General features: G+C 34.3%; 1 protein-coding gene and 1 long non-coding RNA gene across 2 annotated transcripts in view; one reads left to right on the top strand and one right to left on the bottom strand.

Annotated features, from left to right (window-relative positions):
• Positions 1-19,989, top strand: part of Nmdar2 (NMDA receptor 2) — a 112,190-nt gene that overhangs the window by 82,712 nt on the left and 9,489 nt on the right. Inside the window, exons 2-9 of the mRNA XM_070109927.1 lie at positions 7,538-8,309; positions 8,375-8,525; positions 8,804-9,397; positions 9,479-9,768; positions 9,861-10,013; positions 10,106-10,257; positions 10,378-10,885; positions 10,962-11,066. Of these exons, the coding sequence (XP_069966028.1) occupies positions 7,538-8,309; positions 8,375-8,525; positions 8,804-9,397; positions 9,479-9,768; positions 9,861-10,013; positions 10,106-10,257; positions 10,378-10,885; positions 10,962-11,066 (2,725 nt within the window). The remainder of the gene's footprint in view (positions 1-7,537; positions 8,310-8,374; positions 8,526-8,803; positions 9,398-9,478; positions 9,769-9,860; positions 10,014-10,105; positions 10,258-10,377; positions 10,886-10,961; positions 11,067-19,989) is intronic.
• On the bottom strand, positions 4,605-5,672 carry LOC118681272 (uncharacterized). Its single transcript, XR_011396497.1, has 2 exons — positions 4,865-5,672; positions 4,605-4,795 (listed from the first exon to the last, which is right to left on the bottom strand). It is a non-coding gene; the product is annotated as an uncharacterized lncRNA (long non-coding RNA).

The following is a 19,989-nucleotide window of genomic DNA, read 5'->3' as shown; positions in this document are numbered from 1 at the left end:
AGCTCACACTCCTAGGAAGATGTTTCTATAAATAATAATTATAAAATCTCAAGATGCAGTTAAATTGTAAAGGTTACAAAGCCACCATTCGTTTTCAAGACATCCGTGGTAAAATTTTAAGTTGCTTACATTCTCTCTGTTGGACGATTTCTTTAATCACAGTTTTTTACCAACACAAAAAAGGTTCTTATAATATCGATTTAATACCTAAACAAGTCTTTGAGTGTATTTGTTCCCGAAATTGGTAGAACCTTTTCATTTATCGGTGAGCGCCATAAATATGTGTTAGAATGATCGACCAAATATCTAGCATAAATATAAAAGATATTTATGTTTTATATAATAGATATTTGGTTGCGTTCCCAATCTTTTTAATTTGCCTCTGAATGCTCGTATGAATAGATTTTCGGAGATACTGTCTATTATATCAGAAACCTCGTCTTCCGTATAATTTATTTATATTGTAATATTATCTCATCACAATATTAACCCCTCAACAGTTTTCTTGCTAGAAACTGTGCACCATTTAAGAACTATTTTCCTATAATTATACAAATAATCAACCCAACTAAAGTCCTGGTTAATATTGAAAAACAATTTCTATCAAAAATATGTATTTAATGCCCCCACTATGTCATCGCAGCGCAGTAATTTGCTTCAAACATTTTCATATTTTGCTCACAATTCTGTTTGAACATATTTTAATCAGCTGACGGTGGAAAAATTACGGAAAATATTACAATTCACACTGGACGTGTTGAGTGATGTTGGTGGCTGCTGCGGTGGTTGTTAATGACATTACGAGTACTGGCGCTCGCCACGCTTGGCATTACTGCGTACTATGTAGTTATTTAATTAAAATATTAACCTTGCCACAGCTTAGGAAAATGGTGTATAAGCGAAAAAAGCTTCTAAGGCCGACAGTAAATTACTATACAGAGCATTAATGGCACACCGCCTGCTGGCACTAGTGAGAAGAGAAATGCAAGAAAATGTAGCGCAGAGAATAATTGATAGCAGTCCACAGTAGCATCCCTTAATGTCACTTTGACAACCAATGTGGTGTTAAAATGCTTTAAGTAGTTGATTTCTTTACGCTTTATTACGTACGTTGCTTACATTTTCTTACTCTTATTTCTGCTCTTAATTTTTCAACCACAACACCAGTTAATGAGCGCAATTTAACAGTTGATTTTTGCTAGAAAAAATACAGTTAATAAAGCCACTTACAATCCCTCAACTTCACTGCTTCAATTGGTGAAGTCAAGACTTAATCGATAAATAAATCCCAGTTGAATTAGTTTAAAATCCCTACCATGCACAAACATTTGTTTTTAGTGTTGCATAATGAACTTTCTACATGGTCTATACGGTTGTACACAATGGCAGCCCTGCAAAAAATGCTTTTACATAATCATAACCTTACAAAAAATGTGACTGGTCCGGTATGAGTGCGTGATTAGTCGCAAAGAAACATGTTACTGATAGCATTTTTGAACTCTTTATGTGGAAGGAATTTTTTCCTTTTGTTTGAGCATCGGCTATGAGGAGCTCTAATAATTCTAATAATATTGTATAATCTAATTTTATAATAGATCATTAAACCCTCACAAATCGACAAAGCGCTTTGTGCCTATCAGTTTCGGCTATGTCCCCTGGTTCGCCAAAGGTAGGACTGCCGAGATGTTTCAACCTCAATCTTGCAAAGGCTTAAAAATTTAGGAGAAAGTGCCTGGATATGTTCACCTCATCCTCCTCAATACAACTTTGACAACTTGCGTCCCACAAGATTTGTTGCCTTACCGCATTAATACCTATTGGACAATATCCGGTTAAAGCCCCTAAGATTGCGGCAAGATGGCCTTTGGAACTACCTAATACTTAATTATATCCTTGTGATATGTGTGGGAGACCAATTCATTCTCAATTGTACCATATAGATACAAATCCGGGTGTACTCTCTTTATGACTTACTCGCCCAACTTTTTGCAGGGATGTGTACGAATTCAAACGTGTGTCGGTATATCTTCGTGTTTTTACTGTTTGGTAGCTTTGCAGCTAAAATTGCACCCAATGAACAAGTTGTAATGGATTTTGTATCATCATTAAAAAATAAAAAATCGGGGAGAATCTTATTTGTAACGGCTTTGAATCTGAGAGTGTGAAAGCAAATCTAAAGCGGAGAGATAGTGCTTTTGTTGTTATAATGGAAGAAAGCATTGAGAAATGCTGTTTGGCCCTTGGCCGTTTAAAAGTCGGCGTCCGTTTCAGTAACGTAGGCTCGGCTATCTAAACTAGAATTGGAAAGCACAATGATCCGGTGCTTTAAATACAAGTAATGTAAAAAATGTTACAATTGGAAAAATTAAGGGATTATATGCACTTACAAGTCAGAACAAAAAGCGTTTTTCTTTGTAAAATTTTTTTTGAAGAGGCATTTTAATCAATAAATAAATAACAAATTTACATTTACAGAATTTAATGTGCTCTAATAATCGGTGATTCATTTTGAAAAATGTTAGATCCCCTGACCCCACAGCCGATTTCTACCGGACCACCAAAAAGTTTTTTCTGGTGGTGAGATTTTTTGCTTTAAATTATCTTATATCCAAAAACCCAAAAAAAAAATATTACAAAAATTGATAAATGCAGGTAATGATCAAAGGATTCGTTAAAACTTTGATTTTAATAAAATAGCGGCTTCCCAAAAAACATATTTTTTTTTTGTGAAAAACTGTACATTTCAGAGTGGCTTTTAAAATTGATATTGTTATCAAAAAGATAATTCCTTTAATGATTATCCGAAAAATACATATAAGAAGGTCGCCTGAAAATTTCAAGTCGATCGGTTTAGCCGTTTGGGAGAAAGATTGCCAACTAACTCTCGACAAAAACGCGTTTAAAGTTCTTGCAAATGCGCTTATATCCCCGAAATTATTTGCCGGAACAAATTTTCAGAAAATATTTTCAAATATAGGTATGTACATATGTTATCGGTTTTAAATAAATTTTTTCAAATTCAAAAGTGGGTATAAGTCTTAAACAGAATTTTTAACTATTTTTAGAATAACCAAAACGTGTGTGGATTTTTAAATTTATAGGACTTATTATATAAAAGTACGATCGTCATAGATTTTTTAAAACATAAAAAGCCCCATTTCGGTGCTAGAGGAATGGGCTTTAACTTGCATTGTAATCTAGTTAATGCAGCTGAATATTAATTCTCAGAAGTTCATTGATGTTGACGTAAGCTTTATTTGACTCAACATTCATCCTTTACGATGTTTGACCTAGAAAACATTATTAGTTCAGTGGTTTTTATAGCTTTGTATACTGTCGTCTAACTAAATAAAAAAATGTCGATAGAACCAAACGTGCGCTGGGTGTAATAAATTTGGCTCCGCTTGAACGTAGATATTCCAAACAAGTTAGTGTTTTACTTAATAAGTTTCACGGTTAATCGACAGTTAAATAGCCAACGAAAACAATAAACTCACAACCACACAAATAGTACATAAATAATTTATCCACTTCGGGTGCGCTCCTTGGTAAATCGTGCAGAATATTGCGTACTTAACTGCACGTTTTAAATGTTTGTGTGATGGTAAATTAATTAACATGTAGTCCAGTGATAAATGAGCTTTCAAGATTTGTTCTAATCCAATAATGAAAATAGGACGTTCAAGCATTCTAGATATATTCATAGAAAATGTATTTACAATAGGTTTCCGAGTTCAAACTTCATGAAAATTAAAAAAAAGTGGAACGTGAGTGTTTACAAGTTGAGGTTGAAACTCCCTTTTGACGCATAACTTCTGTAAATGCACTATTATTACCCCAGATATGTACTTATATTCAGACAAACAAACAACTCAACCGATACTACAATCCAAAGTAATTAAGCAACCAGCAAGTCAAACAAATTTCGGTTGCAATGGCATCGTTTGTCTATTCGTCCGCCCATTCGGATTCATTATCGTGCTGAGTCATTAGCATTCAGCTTCTACAACAGTACATCGGCTGTTGTCTTCGTTACGCAATTCTTGCACCTATTTTCCCCTCGTTAACTATTGTCTAGCGAAACGCTTGCTATCACAGCGAAATTTATTACCGCCTCAGTGGAATTTAATTACCATAAAACCACGCTAAATTTCTGAACTAGCTGCTGAATATCCGAGTGCTAGAATATCAGTGGCATTTCCGCTGTGGTTGAAGCGCCCAATGAAGTTGCCGTCGTAAATGAACTCAGTTCGTTAAATAATTCTAAATTTAGGAAAAAAAAAAATACTCGGAATATTAAAAAATTTGCTTCCAGCCACAAAATTCGCATTCTAGATTTTAGCTTTTAATTCGAAAACAATAAAAGCGTATAGCTGTTCGTTTTATCATAGTTCGCTTGGTTTCCATGTATTGGCGCTGCAAGCGAAATTGTTATTTTTACTATATGAAAACTGTTATTTTATCATGTAAATATTTTGATATTAAACATATGGGTATTAAGTAAGTACATATGTTTGTATGTTTATATTTCTATATAAAGTGATTATGTAATATTTTTTAAATATTTAAGAGGATATTATAGTTTAGAAATTAAAAAACAGAAATCACATTTGGTTAATTTAGTTATTCAAAAAACAATCCTTAAAAGAATTTTTCAAATTTGATTTATTTTCAAAATTGTAGCCGTTTTAGTGTCATGAGTTGACCGATTTAGTCTTACCAGTAAAGAGACTTTAAAAGAGATTTTCTCGAAACTACTTCCGTCATTATTTATTGATATTTGATATCATTCTCCCTATAAAATGAACCAACAAAAAATTTGCATTTCAAATTTGCAAATGAAAAAATTAATGAAAAAGTTTACCTTTATTTTTGAGTAGCCGCCATTTTATAGGAAAAAAATTTCAGTTTTGTTAGTTCATCATCATCATCAACTCCACAACCCAGTCTTCGCTTACTGCAATTTAACTCGCAAATTATTTCTGTCCAGCATCGTAGTTCCAGCACTTCAGCGTCCTGGGCCACACCATTAGTCCAGCTGTGGTGTACTTCTGCTTCTGTTATTTCTGCATCTGTTCGTTGCGTGTTTAATTTAATTGTTATTACAATATCGGAATGCTCGTGGTTATACCGCTTTTTCCATAAGCCATCATTACAAATACTCGTAGCTCTAAAAATTCTGCGCAAAACATTTCGTTCAAACACTTCTTGCTTGTTTTCTTCAGCTTTGCATTATCAGGTTTCGCTGGTGATTAAAAATGAATACTAAAAATACCAATTGCAATTTATTCTTGATTGCGAAAAAGCGTTCGAGATTTGTACCTCTTGACTAGATAAAACTTTAGGGCGTTTTTGTTCAAAAATATTGCAAATATAATCATCTTGAAAACGACACAACTCTCCGTAATGCTGAAATCGATTCAGCGAAACCTTTTCCGCCTAGGACGTTCTTAGCCTTCCAATCCAAAACCACTGTTGTCACGTCCGCTCAGCTAGAGCATATTCACCATGATCCTATCAAAATACGATGACTTTCCGCTGAGGTTTTCTATAAATAAAATTAATGAAGAAAAACTCCTCGAAAAAACAGTTTTTCAGGCACAAAATTCGTCGTGTTTGAGTGAAGATTGTTGTTTACACTTCAAATGAATGACATATACTGAAAAGATATAAGGACATATAAGAATAGAGCTTTCCAACGCATGTTTGGAATATTGAAACAATGGAATAATAATAAAATATGCCATATTTTGGCAAATCGCACGAATATAATTATAAATTACCACTCTAGTCCCGGCCATTAATATTGACAATTGACATAACTACAACGTTTTTCTCTAAATCATATCATACATACAATTTTAGAAACTCTTTCCTGGTGTTATTATGATGACAAATAAATTTCAGTATTACCGACAGATGGCGTTAATATGTTTCAAGGATAGAAAAAAGTGACCTATACGTCTCGCATATTGAAATAACGTTATTGTAGCAAAAAAGAGTAATCGATTAAAATCTTATAAAATATGAGATGTGGAGTATGCAACACTCTTTATATTTGTACTTAAAATTTAATTTGCTTTATTGTTATATAATAAAATTCGAATCCTCTGACAGCCCATAGTAGGGAACAGCAGTTTGGTTTTATTAAGTTTCTTAACAGATTTTTTATAATTTTGCCACGCTGATTCCAAATCTGTATTCAGTTTTTCTATAGCAGTTCTAGTTTTCGAAATATGAACATATTACGTTTTTAGACAAAAATACTACAATTTTAGAATTAAAGAATATATGGATCTTTCTTAACATGAAAAAAGCTTTCTTTTATGCGATTTTCTAGTACGAATAGAAAGATCAGTGTTGTTTTGAATGTTCCAGCAGTAATCAGACATCATAGTGCGAATATTCCTTGCTCGTCGAATAAGTCGCCTAAATTTTCTAATAAATCAAAAGTACCAGCTTTAATTTTTTTCTGTACTCAATTTTGGAAATATTTTACTGATATATTGAAAATATTCGCCATCCATGTTTAGAGCTTTTACAAACTTTTATCAGAGCTGACTTTATATGAAGAGGAAGTAATACAATGCGGTCTCTAGCTACTAGAGTGGCATTAATCACATTCGTACTAAATTTACTCTCAAAGGTCAAACTTTTTTAGTCCAGTGTTCTGTCTTGGCTTGGCTATCCCATATGCATATGTAACAGGGGTATTTGGTATATCCTCATTGTTGACCCAAAAGAAAATTTACAATTTTAAGATCGACGCACTTCAGGCAGTTACGTTCTACATATTTTTTTTTGTCTCCATACCAAATAGGTTTTTTTTATAGAAACAGACACATTTAAAGAGCATTCTCTAAACATACTTGTATAGTCACCAAAACTATTCGGATTATTTAACCAAGGTCATCTTAATATAGACATAGCGGATTATTTATGAAATTTAGTAATTTTTTCCCCTAAAAATTAATTCAAGTAAGGCGAATATATGTATTTCCAGAAATACCTTTATCACTAAAACTGAAAAAAAAACTGAGGTTAGATTTGGAATCAGCCAAGTGAAATTAGTGAAACTGTTGAAAAAATTCATAAAACAAAAAAGTTCTATTTTGTTTAGTGCCATACCTATATGGTATATTGATGATAAAATTTATAACCACTGTGGTGTTAAAAAAAATAACCCATGCTCCATTCAATATTTCGGATAGCGAAACCATATTTTCAAAATGGGGTAACAGATTGACCCAAAAATGAGGTGAACAATTGCTAATTTGATTTATTTGAAAATCGGTAATAAAAGACTTGAAATCATACTTGCCAAAGTTAATAAATTGCGATAAATTTGTTATATCTTTTGTATCTAAAATTATTAAATAAACTGATGTTAGTATAACTTATGTATAAATTAGAATTCATGATAAAAATTACATATGTATAACAATATATTTCTTTCGAAAGGTCTTTATTTCACATTAACTAAGATTTTTCTCGAAATTTCTCTCTTTTCTTCCAAACAATTAAAAAAATATTATAGCCATATTGAGTACACTCTGTAAAGAGTTCTTACAAGCGAATGTCTCTGCCATACTATATATGATGAATAATGAACAATTCGGTCATAGCACTGCCTCCGCTCAATATTTTCTACAACTTGCCGGCTATCTTGGCATACCGGTAATCTCATGGAATGCCGACAACTCGGGTCTAGAGAGACGCGCCTCTCAATCGACACTTCAACTTCAGTTAGCTCCAAGTATAGAACATCAAAGTGCTGCTATGTTGAGCATTCTAGAGCGTTACAAATGGCATCAATTTTCGGTTGTCACCTCTCAGATAGCCGGGCACGATGATTTTGTACAGGCTGTAAGGGAGCGTGTCGCCGAAATGCAAGACCATTTCAAATTCACGATACTCAATTCGATTGTGGTAACGCGCACCAGCGACTTGATGGAATTAGTGAATAGCGAGGCTAGAGTGATGCTCCTCTATGCCACACAAAGCGAAGCGGTTACTATTCTTAGAGCTGCTGAAGAAATGAAGTTAACTGGCGAAAATTATGTGTGGGTCGTCAGTCAATCGGTTATCGAGAAGAAAGATGCACATCCACAATTTCCCATTGGTATGTTGGGTGTACACTTCGATACGAGTAGTGCAGCACTGATGAATGAAATATCGAATGCGATTAAAATTTACGCATTCGGCGTGGAAGCATACCTCACAGATCCGGCAAATCGGGGGCGACGTCTCACAACACAATCACTTTCGTGTGAGGATGAGGGACGTGGACGTTGGGATAACGGTGAAATGTAAGGGCACAGCTTTAGCAAAACTGTTTTCAAACATTATTAATTATTTTATTATTTTCGAACAGCTTCTTCCGTTATTTGCGCAACGTATCCATTGAGGGTGATCTGAATAAACCCAATATAGAATTCACTGCCGATGGCGATCTCAAATCTGCTGAATTGAAAATCATGAATTTGCGTCCTGGAGCAAACAATAAGAATCTCGTTTGGGAAGAGGTAAGTGGTATAAATTTTCACTTGATTTACTTGCACCACAAAAGTTTCCACTCTTCTTTATTTTTATTTTTGTATTCAACCTTATTACGTTTACTTATCTGGCCATTCGATTTAGTGTATCTTACTTTTATTGCATTCCATTTTATTTGCTAAAAATTTCTCACCCGATTTTTCATCTTTTCGTATTTCCTTCCCATACATGACTATCCCTCTCTATATTCCTGTGCACTTCTTTGCTCTTACTATTGCTTTCCACTTTCCTACTCTCCACTGATTAGATTGGCGTCTGGAAGTCATGGGAGACGCAAAAGCTTGATATACGTGACATTGCCTGGCCGGGTAACTCGCATGCTCCACCACAGGGTGTACCCGAAAAATTCCATTTAAAGATAACATTCCTCGAGGAGGCACCCTATATCAATCTCTCACCCGCCGACCCAATCAGTGGCAAATGTCTAATGGATCGCGGCGTCCTTTGTCGGGTCGCGGCCGATCACGAGATGGCCGCTGACATCGATGTCGGGCAAGCGCATCGCAATGAATCGTTCTATCAGTGTTGTAGTGGCTTTTGCATCGATCTACTGGAAAAGTTTGCCGAAGAATTGGGTTTCACATACGAATTGGTGCGGGTCGAAGATGGTAAATGGGGTACACTTGAGAATGGTAAATGGAATGGGCTGATTGCGGATTTGGTAAATCGTAAAACCGACATGGTATTGACATCGCTGATGATCAATACCGAACGCGAAGCTGTGGTGGACTTCAGTGAGCCATTCATGGAAACTGGTATTGCGATAGTAGTGGCTAAGCGTACGGGTATTATATCACCAACAGCTTTTCTAGAACCATTCGATACCGCCTCTTGGATGCTGGTAAGTGTTTGATGCTCTGAGAATTATCTTGTAATTTTGACCCGAAAATATTTTCTTTATTTTCTCTGAAAATTGGAATAGGTCGGTATTGTGGCGATACATGCTGCCACATTTATGATCTTCCTCTTCGAATGGCTTTCACCAAGCGGTTACAATATGAAACTCTATTTACAAAATACTAGTGTAACGCCATATCGTTTCTCGCTATGTCGTACCTATTGGCTTGTGTGGGCGGTACTCTTTCAGGCTGCTGTACATGTGGACTCACCGCGCGGTTTCACCTCACGATTCATGACGAACGTGTGGGCTCTATTCGCTGTAGTCTTCTTAGCCATCTACACTGCTAACTTGGCTGCCTTCATGATAACGCGGTGAGTTTTGTTTCTTTCTACAAAAAAGTCTTATATATTGTTACTATATATTTTCAAATATAAATATATTTTTTTCTTGTTATACCCAATAGAGAGGAATTTCATGAATTCAGCGGTCTGAACGACAGCCGCTTAGTACATCCCTACTCGCATAAGCCCTCATTTAAGTTCGGTACAATACCTTACAGCCACACCGACTCAACTATACATAAATATTTTAAGGATATGCATCACTACATGAGACAGTAAGTAATCAGAGTCATGAAAACGCATAGATATCATTTAAATAATGCATATTTAAGCTAATGTAAAATTGTTTTTTTTTTATAATTTACAGATACAACAAAACTAGCGTCGCTGAAGGCGTAGCCGCCGTACTCAATGGTAATCTCGACTCGTTCATCTACGATGGCACTGTGCTCGATTATTTGGTGGCACAAGACGAAGACTGTCGTTTAATGACTGTCGGCAGCTGGTATGCCATGACAGGTTAGTCAAGAGCAACAATATAGAAATTTAGAAATTTCCGACAAAATATTACAAAAAAAAAGCCGAAAAGTATCCAAAACATCATATAATTTTACCAAAAAATCTTTTCAATATTTTTAGGTTATGGTCTCGCCTTTAGTCGCAATTCAAAATACGTCCAAATGTTCAACAAACGTCTATTAGAGTTTCGCGCCAATGGCGATCTGGAGCGCTTACGTCGTTACTGGATGACGGGCACATGTCGTCCCGGCAAACAAGAGCATAAATCCTCCGATCCACTTGCGCTAGAACAGTTCTTATCCGCTTTCCTACTACTTATGGCTGGTATTCTATTTGCCGCATTACTACTGCTACTCGAACACATCTATTTTAAGTATGTGCGAAAACGTTTAGCCAAAAAAGATGGTTGTCATTGTTGTGCGTTGTTGTCACTATCAATGGGTAAAGCGTTGACATTTCGCGGTGCAGTTTTTGAGGCAACGGAAATACTGAAAAAACATCGCTGCAATGATCCCATTTGTGATACACATCTGTGGAAAGTTAAGCATGAATTGGATATGTCACGTTTGCGTGTGCGACAATTGGAGAAAGCGTTGGATCAGCATGGCATTAAACCACCACAATTGAGGTAAGTAAAAGCCATGCATTACTTATTAATGAGTCGGTAGATACACAATAAAATATTTGGCGCTATTTACTTGCAGATTGACGTCATCTACGGATATGTTGAATCATCATCATCTGAAAGAACGACCACCGTTGTTGGGCAACTTGAGTTTAGCTGCGAGTGCACAAGATTTATACAGGTGGTAAGTTTTTTATGAACATATAAATGTGCCCTCTCCCCTAGTGCCCCGTAGTAACCCATACATAATAATACCCCAGTGCCTAGTGAGTGAGTCAATTCTCCACCAATGAATTATGAATATTATTATATCTCCTGCATGCAACAACACCATAAACTCACAGCCATTATTGACATATATATACACACATACATTTAATTTGTGATATCATTCAACTTGATATTTATGTCAAAGTCAGCAATTTAGTTAATTCGTTAGTATATACAATACATATGTATGTGTTTGAATCTTCTCACAATCTGTCAACTCAAAAAAGCTTAGCAGAACACTGACTTATTAACTGACCCGTTTGAGGGTCAAAATAGCTCTTTAATAGTGATGTCACTTTTTTATTTCTTTTCTTTTCAAAATTATTTTTTCTTGCGTTTTTTCAAATAATAAACTATTGTTTGATTTTTTATACCCTGAACAGTGTATGTTAAGTTTACTACGAAGCTTGTAATAACCATTAGGAAACGTAGGACAAGTTTTCTGTCTATATATACCCGAACAAGTCCCTCAGTTTTGAGTTATCGATCACACATCCTTTTCTCCCAAAGAAGCTACTCATTTGTCAAAACCGCCGATCTCGAGCAACTATAGCATATACCTGCCATACGATTCAGAACGATCGGAATAAAGTGCTTGTATGGAAAACTTTTTCATTTGATGAGATATCTTCACGAAATTTGGCACGGATTATTGTTTAAGATAATAACGCAATCTTCGAAGAAATTGTTCAGATAAAGCCACCACAAAATATAGCTGCCATTTAAACTGACCGATCGAAATCAAGTTCTTGTAAGGAATTTTTTGTATTTGTGAAGGGTATAGTTTCGGTGCAGCCGAAGTCGACACAATTTTGTATGTTTCTTTTTTTTTTTTGTTTTTTTGCTTATGGTTGCTGCACTAAGAGCATTTGCTTTTATTTTTGCTCTGTACTTCTTTTCCTATTATTCTCTCGACTATTACGTTAACAAACGAAGCTAAAAATAGCAACGTCACAAAACTTGTTTACTCTGTTTTATTTTGGATCTTTCTTTGTTTCAATACCCTCGCTTTAACACAAAATCGGGTTATGGAATTTCCACTCAACTCAATTGTGCGGCTCATACTCAATCATACTTACCACACATTCATTCAATTCAATCTACAACTCTGCTGTTCTACACTAGACTACTCCACGCCATTACCAATACCTATTCCAAACAAAATATATGCTAAATACACATAGATTTCTACATATTAAACACACATAGTCACATATATCACACTCACAAGTTTACTTATTGCTTGGAAATTTATTCTGTAGTGTTGTTTACTTATGTTTTTTAGTACATTTTCCTTTTACTTTTTATTCTCTTGTTGTTTTTATCGTTTTTGCTTTGTTTTAGATGCAAAAGAAAAAAAACATAAAACAGTCAAATGCAAATATTTAACACAACAAAACAAAACCGAGTTCTAAGGAAATGAGGTATATACTTGTATGAGCGCTTAAGTGTTCACAAATGATTAAGCAAGCTTTATTGGTGTATACATCTGTACATGTATACAAAATATACGCAGTTACATGCCTCACTTTTATATACTGTATTATGCAGTCCTCATTACAGTGTTCACTAAAAGTTTTAGTATTTAGTAGCCTTTATTTTGTTTATTTTTGGCTGTTCCTTCAGATTCGTTTGAAAAATATGAAAAACTGTCGATTAGTTTACTTTTTCCTATTTTCTGCGCGGCGTAAATATAGAAATAGATAGGCATAGATTTTAAACAAGGTTTTACCTGGACTGTAATGAACAAGCAATGACAGTAAAATTTGTTCTAAACAGAGTTAAAAATATATCAAGGCAAACGTCGACTTCCTATTCAATATTAGTGCTTATATTAGCCAAAATTTAGAAGGTAACGAATCGAGCAAACTATATCAGTTGTTCAAACAGATATAAATATGTATGTTCTCTGACAGATATATGTTCTCTGATAGAGATATCAATCTGAAATTGCTGCTGTTATCAGGCCACTATGCCATAAGCTGCTGCCATACAAACTAATCGATGAAAATCAAATCCTTGTACGAAAAACTTTTTATTTGACAAAATATCTTCACGAAATGTAGCATGGTTTATTGTCCAATGCAACATTACCATCTATGAACAAATTTTTGTGTTCAAGACACTGTAGCTTATAGCTGTCATACAAACTGACCGATCACAAACCAGTTCTTGTATGGAAACTTTTTTACATGTGAAGAATATTATAGCAATCGAAATTTCCATTTTTTTTTTATTTATTTTTATAAATTTTTTTATTTTTTATAAGAGAGCACGCGTCAAAACAGCAGCAGATATCATCTTCGATTTTAGGTTACTTATACGCAGAGTATTTCCGTGTTTAATACCACCGCACAGATTTAATGCACACAAGCCATTTATGCACAATAAATACTTACTTATGCACAAATATGTAAATAGATGCTAATGTAAATACCAGCAATTTATTTGTATCCTTATTGAATTTATGAGTGCAAATGTATGAGCATTATAGGTCGATGTACAAACATTACACCTTCACACTTACATACCTAACAAAACATGTTTGCATGAATTAGGCTGGCTGACAATATGGAAATGACTTCATTAAATTACTTTATCATGATTTGGGTGCCTGTCGATACTGCTAAGTTGCTTGATGCTTGCCTGCAACTAATGCGCTCATTGATTGTTTGACTGGTGTTAGGGGAGGTGTAGTGATATTAGTAAGGGCTTAAGTAAGATCGCTATATACACAAATATTCTCATCAATGTAATTGCATTTACATAAGCCCCCACATCTACATCTTTACTCCAGTTATATGACGAATATATTAATTGAGCAGCCGTCTAAAGTGCACATTGTTCTCTTATTACAAGTATAATTAGCATACTCTACATATGTATATTTTTATACCCTGAACAGGATATATTAAGTTTGAAACGAAGTTGTTAACATCGTATCTATAGGGAATTGGAGGTGGGTCGATTTAGCCATGTCCGTATGTCTGTGTATATGCGAACTAGTCCCTAGTTTTTGAGATATCGATCTTGTACACGCCCTTTTCTCCCCAAAAAAGTGCTCATTTGTCAGAAGCACCGATATCGGACAACTATAGCAAAAAGTTGCCATACAATTTAAACGATCAAAATTAAGTTTTTCTGTGGAAAACTTTTTTATTTGAAAAGATGTCTTTACAACATTTGGTATAACTTGGACTATAATTCAATAATAAGCAACCGCACAATATCCGAAAAAATTTTCAGGTCGGACCCCTATAGCATATAACTGCCATACAAACTAATCGATTATAATAAAGTCCTTGTCTTGTATGGAAAACCTTATTATTTAGCGAGATATTTTCACGAAATTAGGCGTAAATAAATTATTGTCCAATACAACATTAAAATTTCCTAAAAAATGTTTCAAATCGAACCACTAAAGCATGTAGCTGCCATACAAATAGACCGATCAAAGGCGAGTCCATGTATGAAAACTGTTTTATTTGTGTGGGGTATTATAGCTGCGATTCGAAGTTAATGGCTTTTCTTGCTAGCAAATACTGCTTAGTATATTGTTGTGTATTCCGTTTTCTGTTAACCGCCCACTACACACACTACCGCAACCGTTTCGCGTTGACAATCTCTTTACTTCACAAAAATCATGCATGAGCTAAAAACAAACTCGCGCTTATGTGACATTATGCACACTCCTACTTAAATCGTTTTTATAGCTTATTCACGCGTCATCCGTATATATGTAGGAATATATGTATTGTATAATATATGTATGATGTATGAATACATGTAAGCATGAATATGATTAAACCCTTACTAAGCTCTTACTCCTCGTGTGTGCATTATATTTTATTTACAACAACTTAATCACTACTTATTATTAAACATTCATCTGTGTATACAACAACAACAACAACAGCAATAACAATCACACAATTCGTATGTGCAATAAATACCGCATACCACAACAATAGAAGTAGAGCCTTCAGAATGTGGGTTTTCAGGTTGAGCGAAGATGCGTGTTTTTGCACATATACATGTACATATACATACATGCGCATGCATATATTTACATATGCGTATTTATAATTGTATGTTGTATTGCTAGAAGGAACACAAGTATGGTTTTATCAATTTCCCTATCAATTATGTATGCACAAAGTTGTATCCGGCCGCAATAACATATTTACATAATCAATTTATACACAGTCACACATATGCATGTACTTATGGAGTAATTTTTAATTTGTATTTACTGTATTGGCCTCAGCATAGTTTGCTTTAATTCACTTTTGCTTAACTTTTAAAATAAATTATCGAATATCCGGGTTGGAAGGGAAATCTTAATTGATTTAAACACAGGCATTCATTGAAATGAATAAGAGTATATTCAGAGCATATGAGTATATATATTATATTTATACAAAGGCAATTAAGCTGATTGCCGCTGCTGCCCTGAATTTTTATATGAATATCGACATTCCTGCTTAAGCGAATAATTTAGTTTAATTTAAATCGAGTATATCCTAAAATGAGTTTATTTAAGGGTTTAGTGTAGTCCAGATTCCTAAAAACAGGAAATAGCTCTTCTTACGATGTAAGAGTTTTTTTTTAATTGTACAATATATCGTGAACGGTCGCGTTAGACAAATTTAAACTTGCGACGATTTGCATCGACCAACGACTTTATTTTAATTACATTAGCTTTAAGAGACCTTTAAGGACGTGGTGCGTCCTCAAGTTCGAAATTGCCGGAACGCACACATAATTTTTGCCTTGCTTGAATGCAATTATTTTTATAGTACAATAGTAAAACAATAAATTATGCCGAAAACGCTGTGTCTTCTTCCATCTTCTATAGAGCACCAAACAAAAGTATTCCAAAAAATTTAAGAACATGTTTACAGACAAGCCTTACTACATACATATATCAGCTGCTCAAATATATAACGGTAAAAAGGGTCAAGTGTGAAGTTGGCTACGAAAAAATTTAATAAGATCAGCTGTTGTCATCAAACGAAAAATAGGAAAGTTAACAATCACAACATAACCTCTATTATGAATATGAATTTGTTGAATAATTGCCATTTGAACTTAACTGACGTCTCTTTCAGTCCACATGATTTTTATACACTGAACAGGTTATATAAAGTTTGTAACAACCAGAAGAAAACGTTGGAGACCCTATAAAATACATATATATATATAAATAGGAAGGCGAGCTGAGTTGATTTAGACATATCCCTCTGTATAGCTGCATACACGCGGCCTAGTCTCAGAAGATATCGATCTAACATTTTTCTCAAGTCCTTTTTGCTTTGTCATTTGACGAGATATCTTAAAGAAATTTGCCATGGATTATCGTTACAGATAATAATGCAATCTCCAAAAAAATTGTTCAGATCGTATCACTATTGCATATAGCTTTCATACAAACTGAACGATTAGAATAAAGTTCTTGTAAAAAATTTCTTCTTGTTTTGTTTTTGCTTTTATCTATTTGAAAAAAGTCTCTCCAAAAATTCCACGTCAGAATAGAAACGTTTTTCCACCCAAAGAGGTGTTTCATTTGTTTGTGCAGTCACAGTGACTATTTGCAATTATTTAATGAAAGTTTCTCTTAGAAATTGTTTTTGGCTTAATTTAATTACAGCTAATATATTCCCGTTTGCTTTTATATACATATTTAGTTGGTATTTGTAAATTTTAATTTGCACGTCCGTGAGTGCATTTCATTAATAACGTACGTGTGCGCAATTTTTAAAATCGGGAGCACAGGTGCACACTTTGTGACATACCAGTAAATGTTACACATACATACATACATGCATACATATGTATGTACAATATACATTTTCAACAATAATATAGCGAAAATGGAAAAATATATATGTGTGTGTATGCGAGTATATTAGGTATGCAGCGCTTAATTAAGAGTGCAACATGAATCTAATATACTCAATTAAAAAGTGATGTGCATTTACTGTTTTAGCGCGCATATTTAAATGTACATACATATATATGAATTTAGTGAAACACCTGCGAAAATATACTCATGTGTATGAATGAAAGTTTCAACTGCACCTTCTGTATCACAATTTAATTATCTTGTTATGTTATCCATGCGCTTATTATTATTATTAGTTTATAAATTTTATTATTTTGCTAAGGTTATAACAAAACAATAAACTTCGGTATAATTACCATGATTATGGTAAAATATTTTAATAATTTATGTATGCATTCATCCGAGCATGTTTCTATAACCAAATACATAACGTTAAGTTTCGATTTTTAGATAATGGAAGGCGAAATAATATTGAATAGATCTGTAGTTCGTTTAATACCACACATTGCTTGAGTTAATTTGGCATTTTCTCTTAAACCCTAATAATTTGATATTCTTGGACTCTTTATCACTTTCACTATCCGTAAGAATATTACACATAAAATTTTTGCCGTTTTTGCTCAGGTTAAAAGCTTGTAAGTCCCTCCAGTTATAAATCAAGACAGCGCAACAAATAGTACAATTCAATGTCAAATAACTAGCACAGATAATAGCTTTAAATATATAATTGAATATTATAAGTCTAGTAAAATGGAATCCATTATTATGCCAATGAAATATTTAGTAATCTATGTGAGTGTATCGCGCATTACACAAGTGCGTTTGAGTTACACTATATGGCTTTAGAAAGATTAGATTTCGTACTAAGAAAACTTCTCAAACAGTTTTGTGATTCCTTCACTCAGTATTCTGTGAACACGCGTCAAAGATGGACACCAGCAAAGGGAAAGTATGCAATTTTGTAGAGTTTTCCTTCAATAAAGGCGATAGGGTAAGTCAGGCGACTGATATTGTGAATAGTGTTATGGTGCTGATACTGTTGCAGCCAATCACGCGCAATTTTGGTCTCGTCGATTCCATATCGGTAAATTGGATTTCAAAAAAGCACGACGCTCTAGAATTGTCTAAAATAATGGGAATTGTCCGACCGTCCGACTATGCAAGCACTGCTTCTTTAGCCCAGCAGCTAAACATTCCACAAAACCATTCAGAACTACTTATATTTATAAGGCTGGAATCTAAAACAAAACTTGACGAATGGGTGCCACACGCAAAAAAAACTTATGGAGGAAATTTTTATCTGCGAATCATTGCTGAATCGCAAAACAACCGATTCATTTCTGAAGCGAATGGTTACTAATGATGAAAAGGAGGTACAACGTCAAGCGAAAACGGTCGTGGTCAAATTGCGGGGAACTGGCGTAAACGGGGGGCCAAGTCAAGATTGACTGTCTAGATGGTTTTACTATGTGTTTGTAGGGATTGGCTTTGCTATGAGCGGCTCTTCTGCGGTCAAACTCTTAAATCGGTCCTGTACTGTCCACAACTGGACCGTCGAAACAGCCAACCTTTGCTAAAAGGAGCGGAATTGTGTTTCATCAAACAACGCCAGTCCATGCACATTGATAGTGACTCGTCAGAAGCTCCGGAAGCTTGCTTGAAAGATCATTCAACTTATAGTCCAGATCTAACATCAAGTGATTAATTACTGTTTCTGTCTATGGTGATTAATTTTTCTGGAGAAAAATTCGCCTCCGTTGAAGCATGAATAAATCGACTGACTTGTTTAGAGGGACGAGGGTTTATGTGAGTGTGTCATTATAAAATTACCTTCAAAAGGCCACCAATTTATCGAAGAAAATGGTGCATATTTGACCTAATTCGGTTCATTCTAACAATGCTAAACAAAACCTTCAATTAATTCAAATATAATGGATTTCCCTTTACTAGACCTATATACATATATATATGTATGTATATGTATATATTAAGTCACCAATATTTGTACAAAGATTTGGGACTAGGTTTTCAAAAGAGAATACTTCTTCTGCAACGTAATACCTCACATTGCGATTGATCGAAGCCTCAGCTTCACCCAGTTCATTGAATTGAAGACAAAGATCTTAATGAATTAATAAATTCAGATAAGTTAAACAAACGAAACTGTATCAAACATTGGAAATATAGACAGATCTAATAATTGAATGGGATTTTATATAACATATTACATAAATTACATACTTATGTATGTGTATGTACATATGTATACTTACTACATTTTTGGAAGAAATACAGAAGAAACAATGAGGGACGCTTTTATAGTAAATAAATACAAAAATAAATAAAATGTTTCCAGGGTCAGCAGAATTTCTTTTAGAAATTTAATACAATACTCCTATACCCATGGAAATATGTAAAAGTGTGTGCTGTGTGAAAATTTGTCAACAACAACAGACAGACAATGTACACAAAAGCTTACTATGCCGACTCACACGTACGCACACACACAAATGTATGTGTGGGTATTCTAAGCGCCCACAAATATGCCAATATACGCACCCTAACATACGTGTACAAACTGCATGAATGGCGATTCTCGTCTCTAATGAGCCCTTACGTGTTTATGTATGTATTTGTGTGAGTACGTCGGACATACTTCCGTTTGAAAAGGCGATATTGTTGCTAAAACAAGAAGAGCAATTGCGTTTATGTATGCCCAGATATACTAATGTATATACCATATACATTCGAGTGTTTATATGCCTCCTTTATGCTGTTCGTTGTCGGTTGTAAAGGAAATTACAACTAATTGTCTTCTGATTTGAAAAGAAATTTCAAAATTACTTCATAAATGTTGCTTTACAAATAAGAAAGCTGGTGAATATATACTATACTAGGTTTACACTTACAAAGGAGAAAGTATAAATGTGCGAAAATTTATACGAGCATATACATATATATATTGTGTAAGTGCTTTAATTTGTGTATGTGT

The sequence above is a fragment of the Bactrocera oleae genome, chromosome 5 (assembly GCF_042242935.1).
Source record: "Bactrocera oleae isolate idBacOlea1 chromosome 5, idBacOlea1, whole genome shotgun sequence".
Lineage (NCBI taxonomy): Eukaryota > Metazoa > Arthropoda > Insecta > Diptera > Tephritidae > Bactrocera > Bactrocera oleae.
The sequence above is the reverse complement of the archived record's forward strand: the minus strand, read 5'-3'. Positions and strand labels throughout refer to the sequence as shown.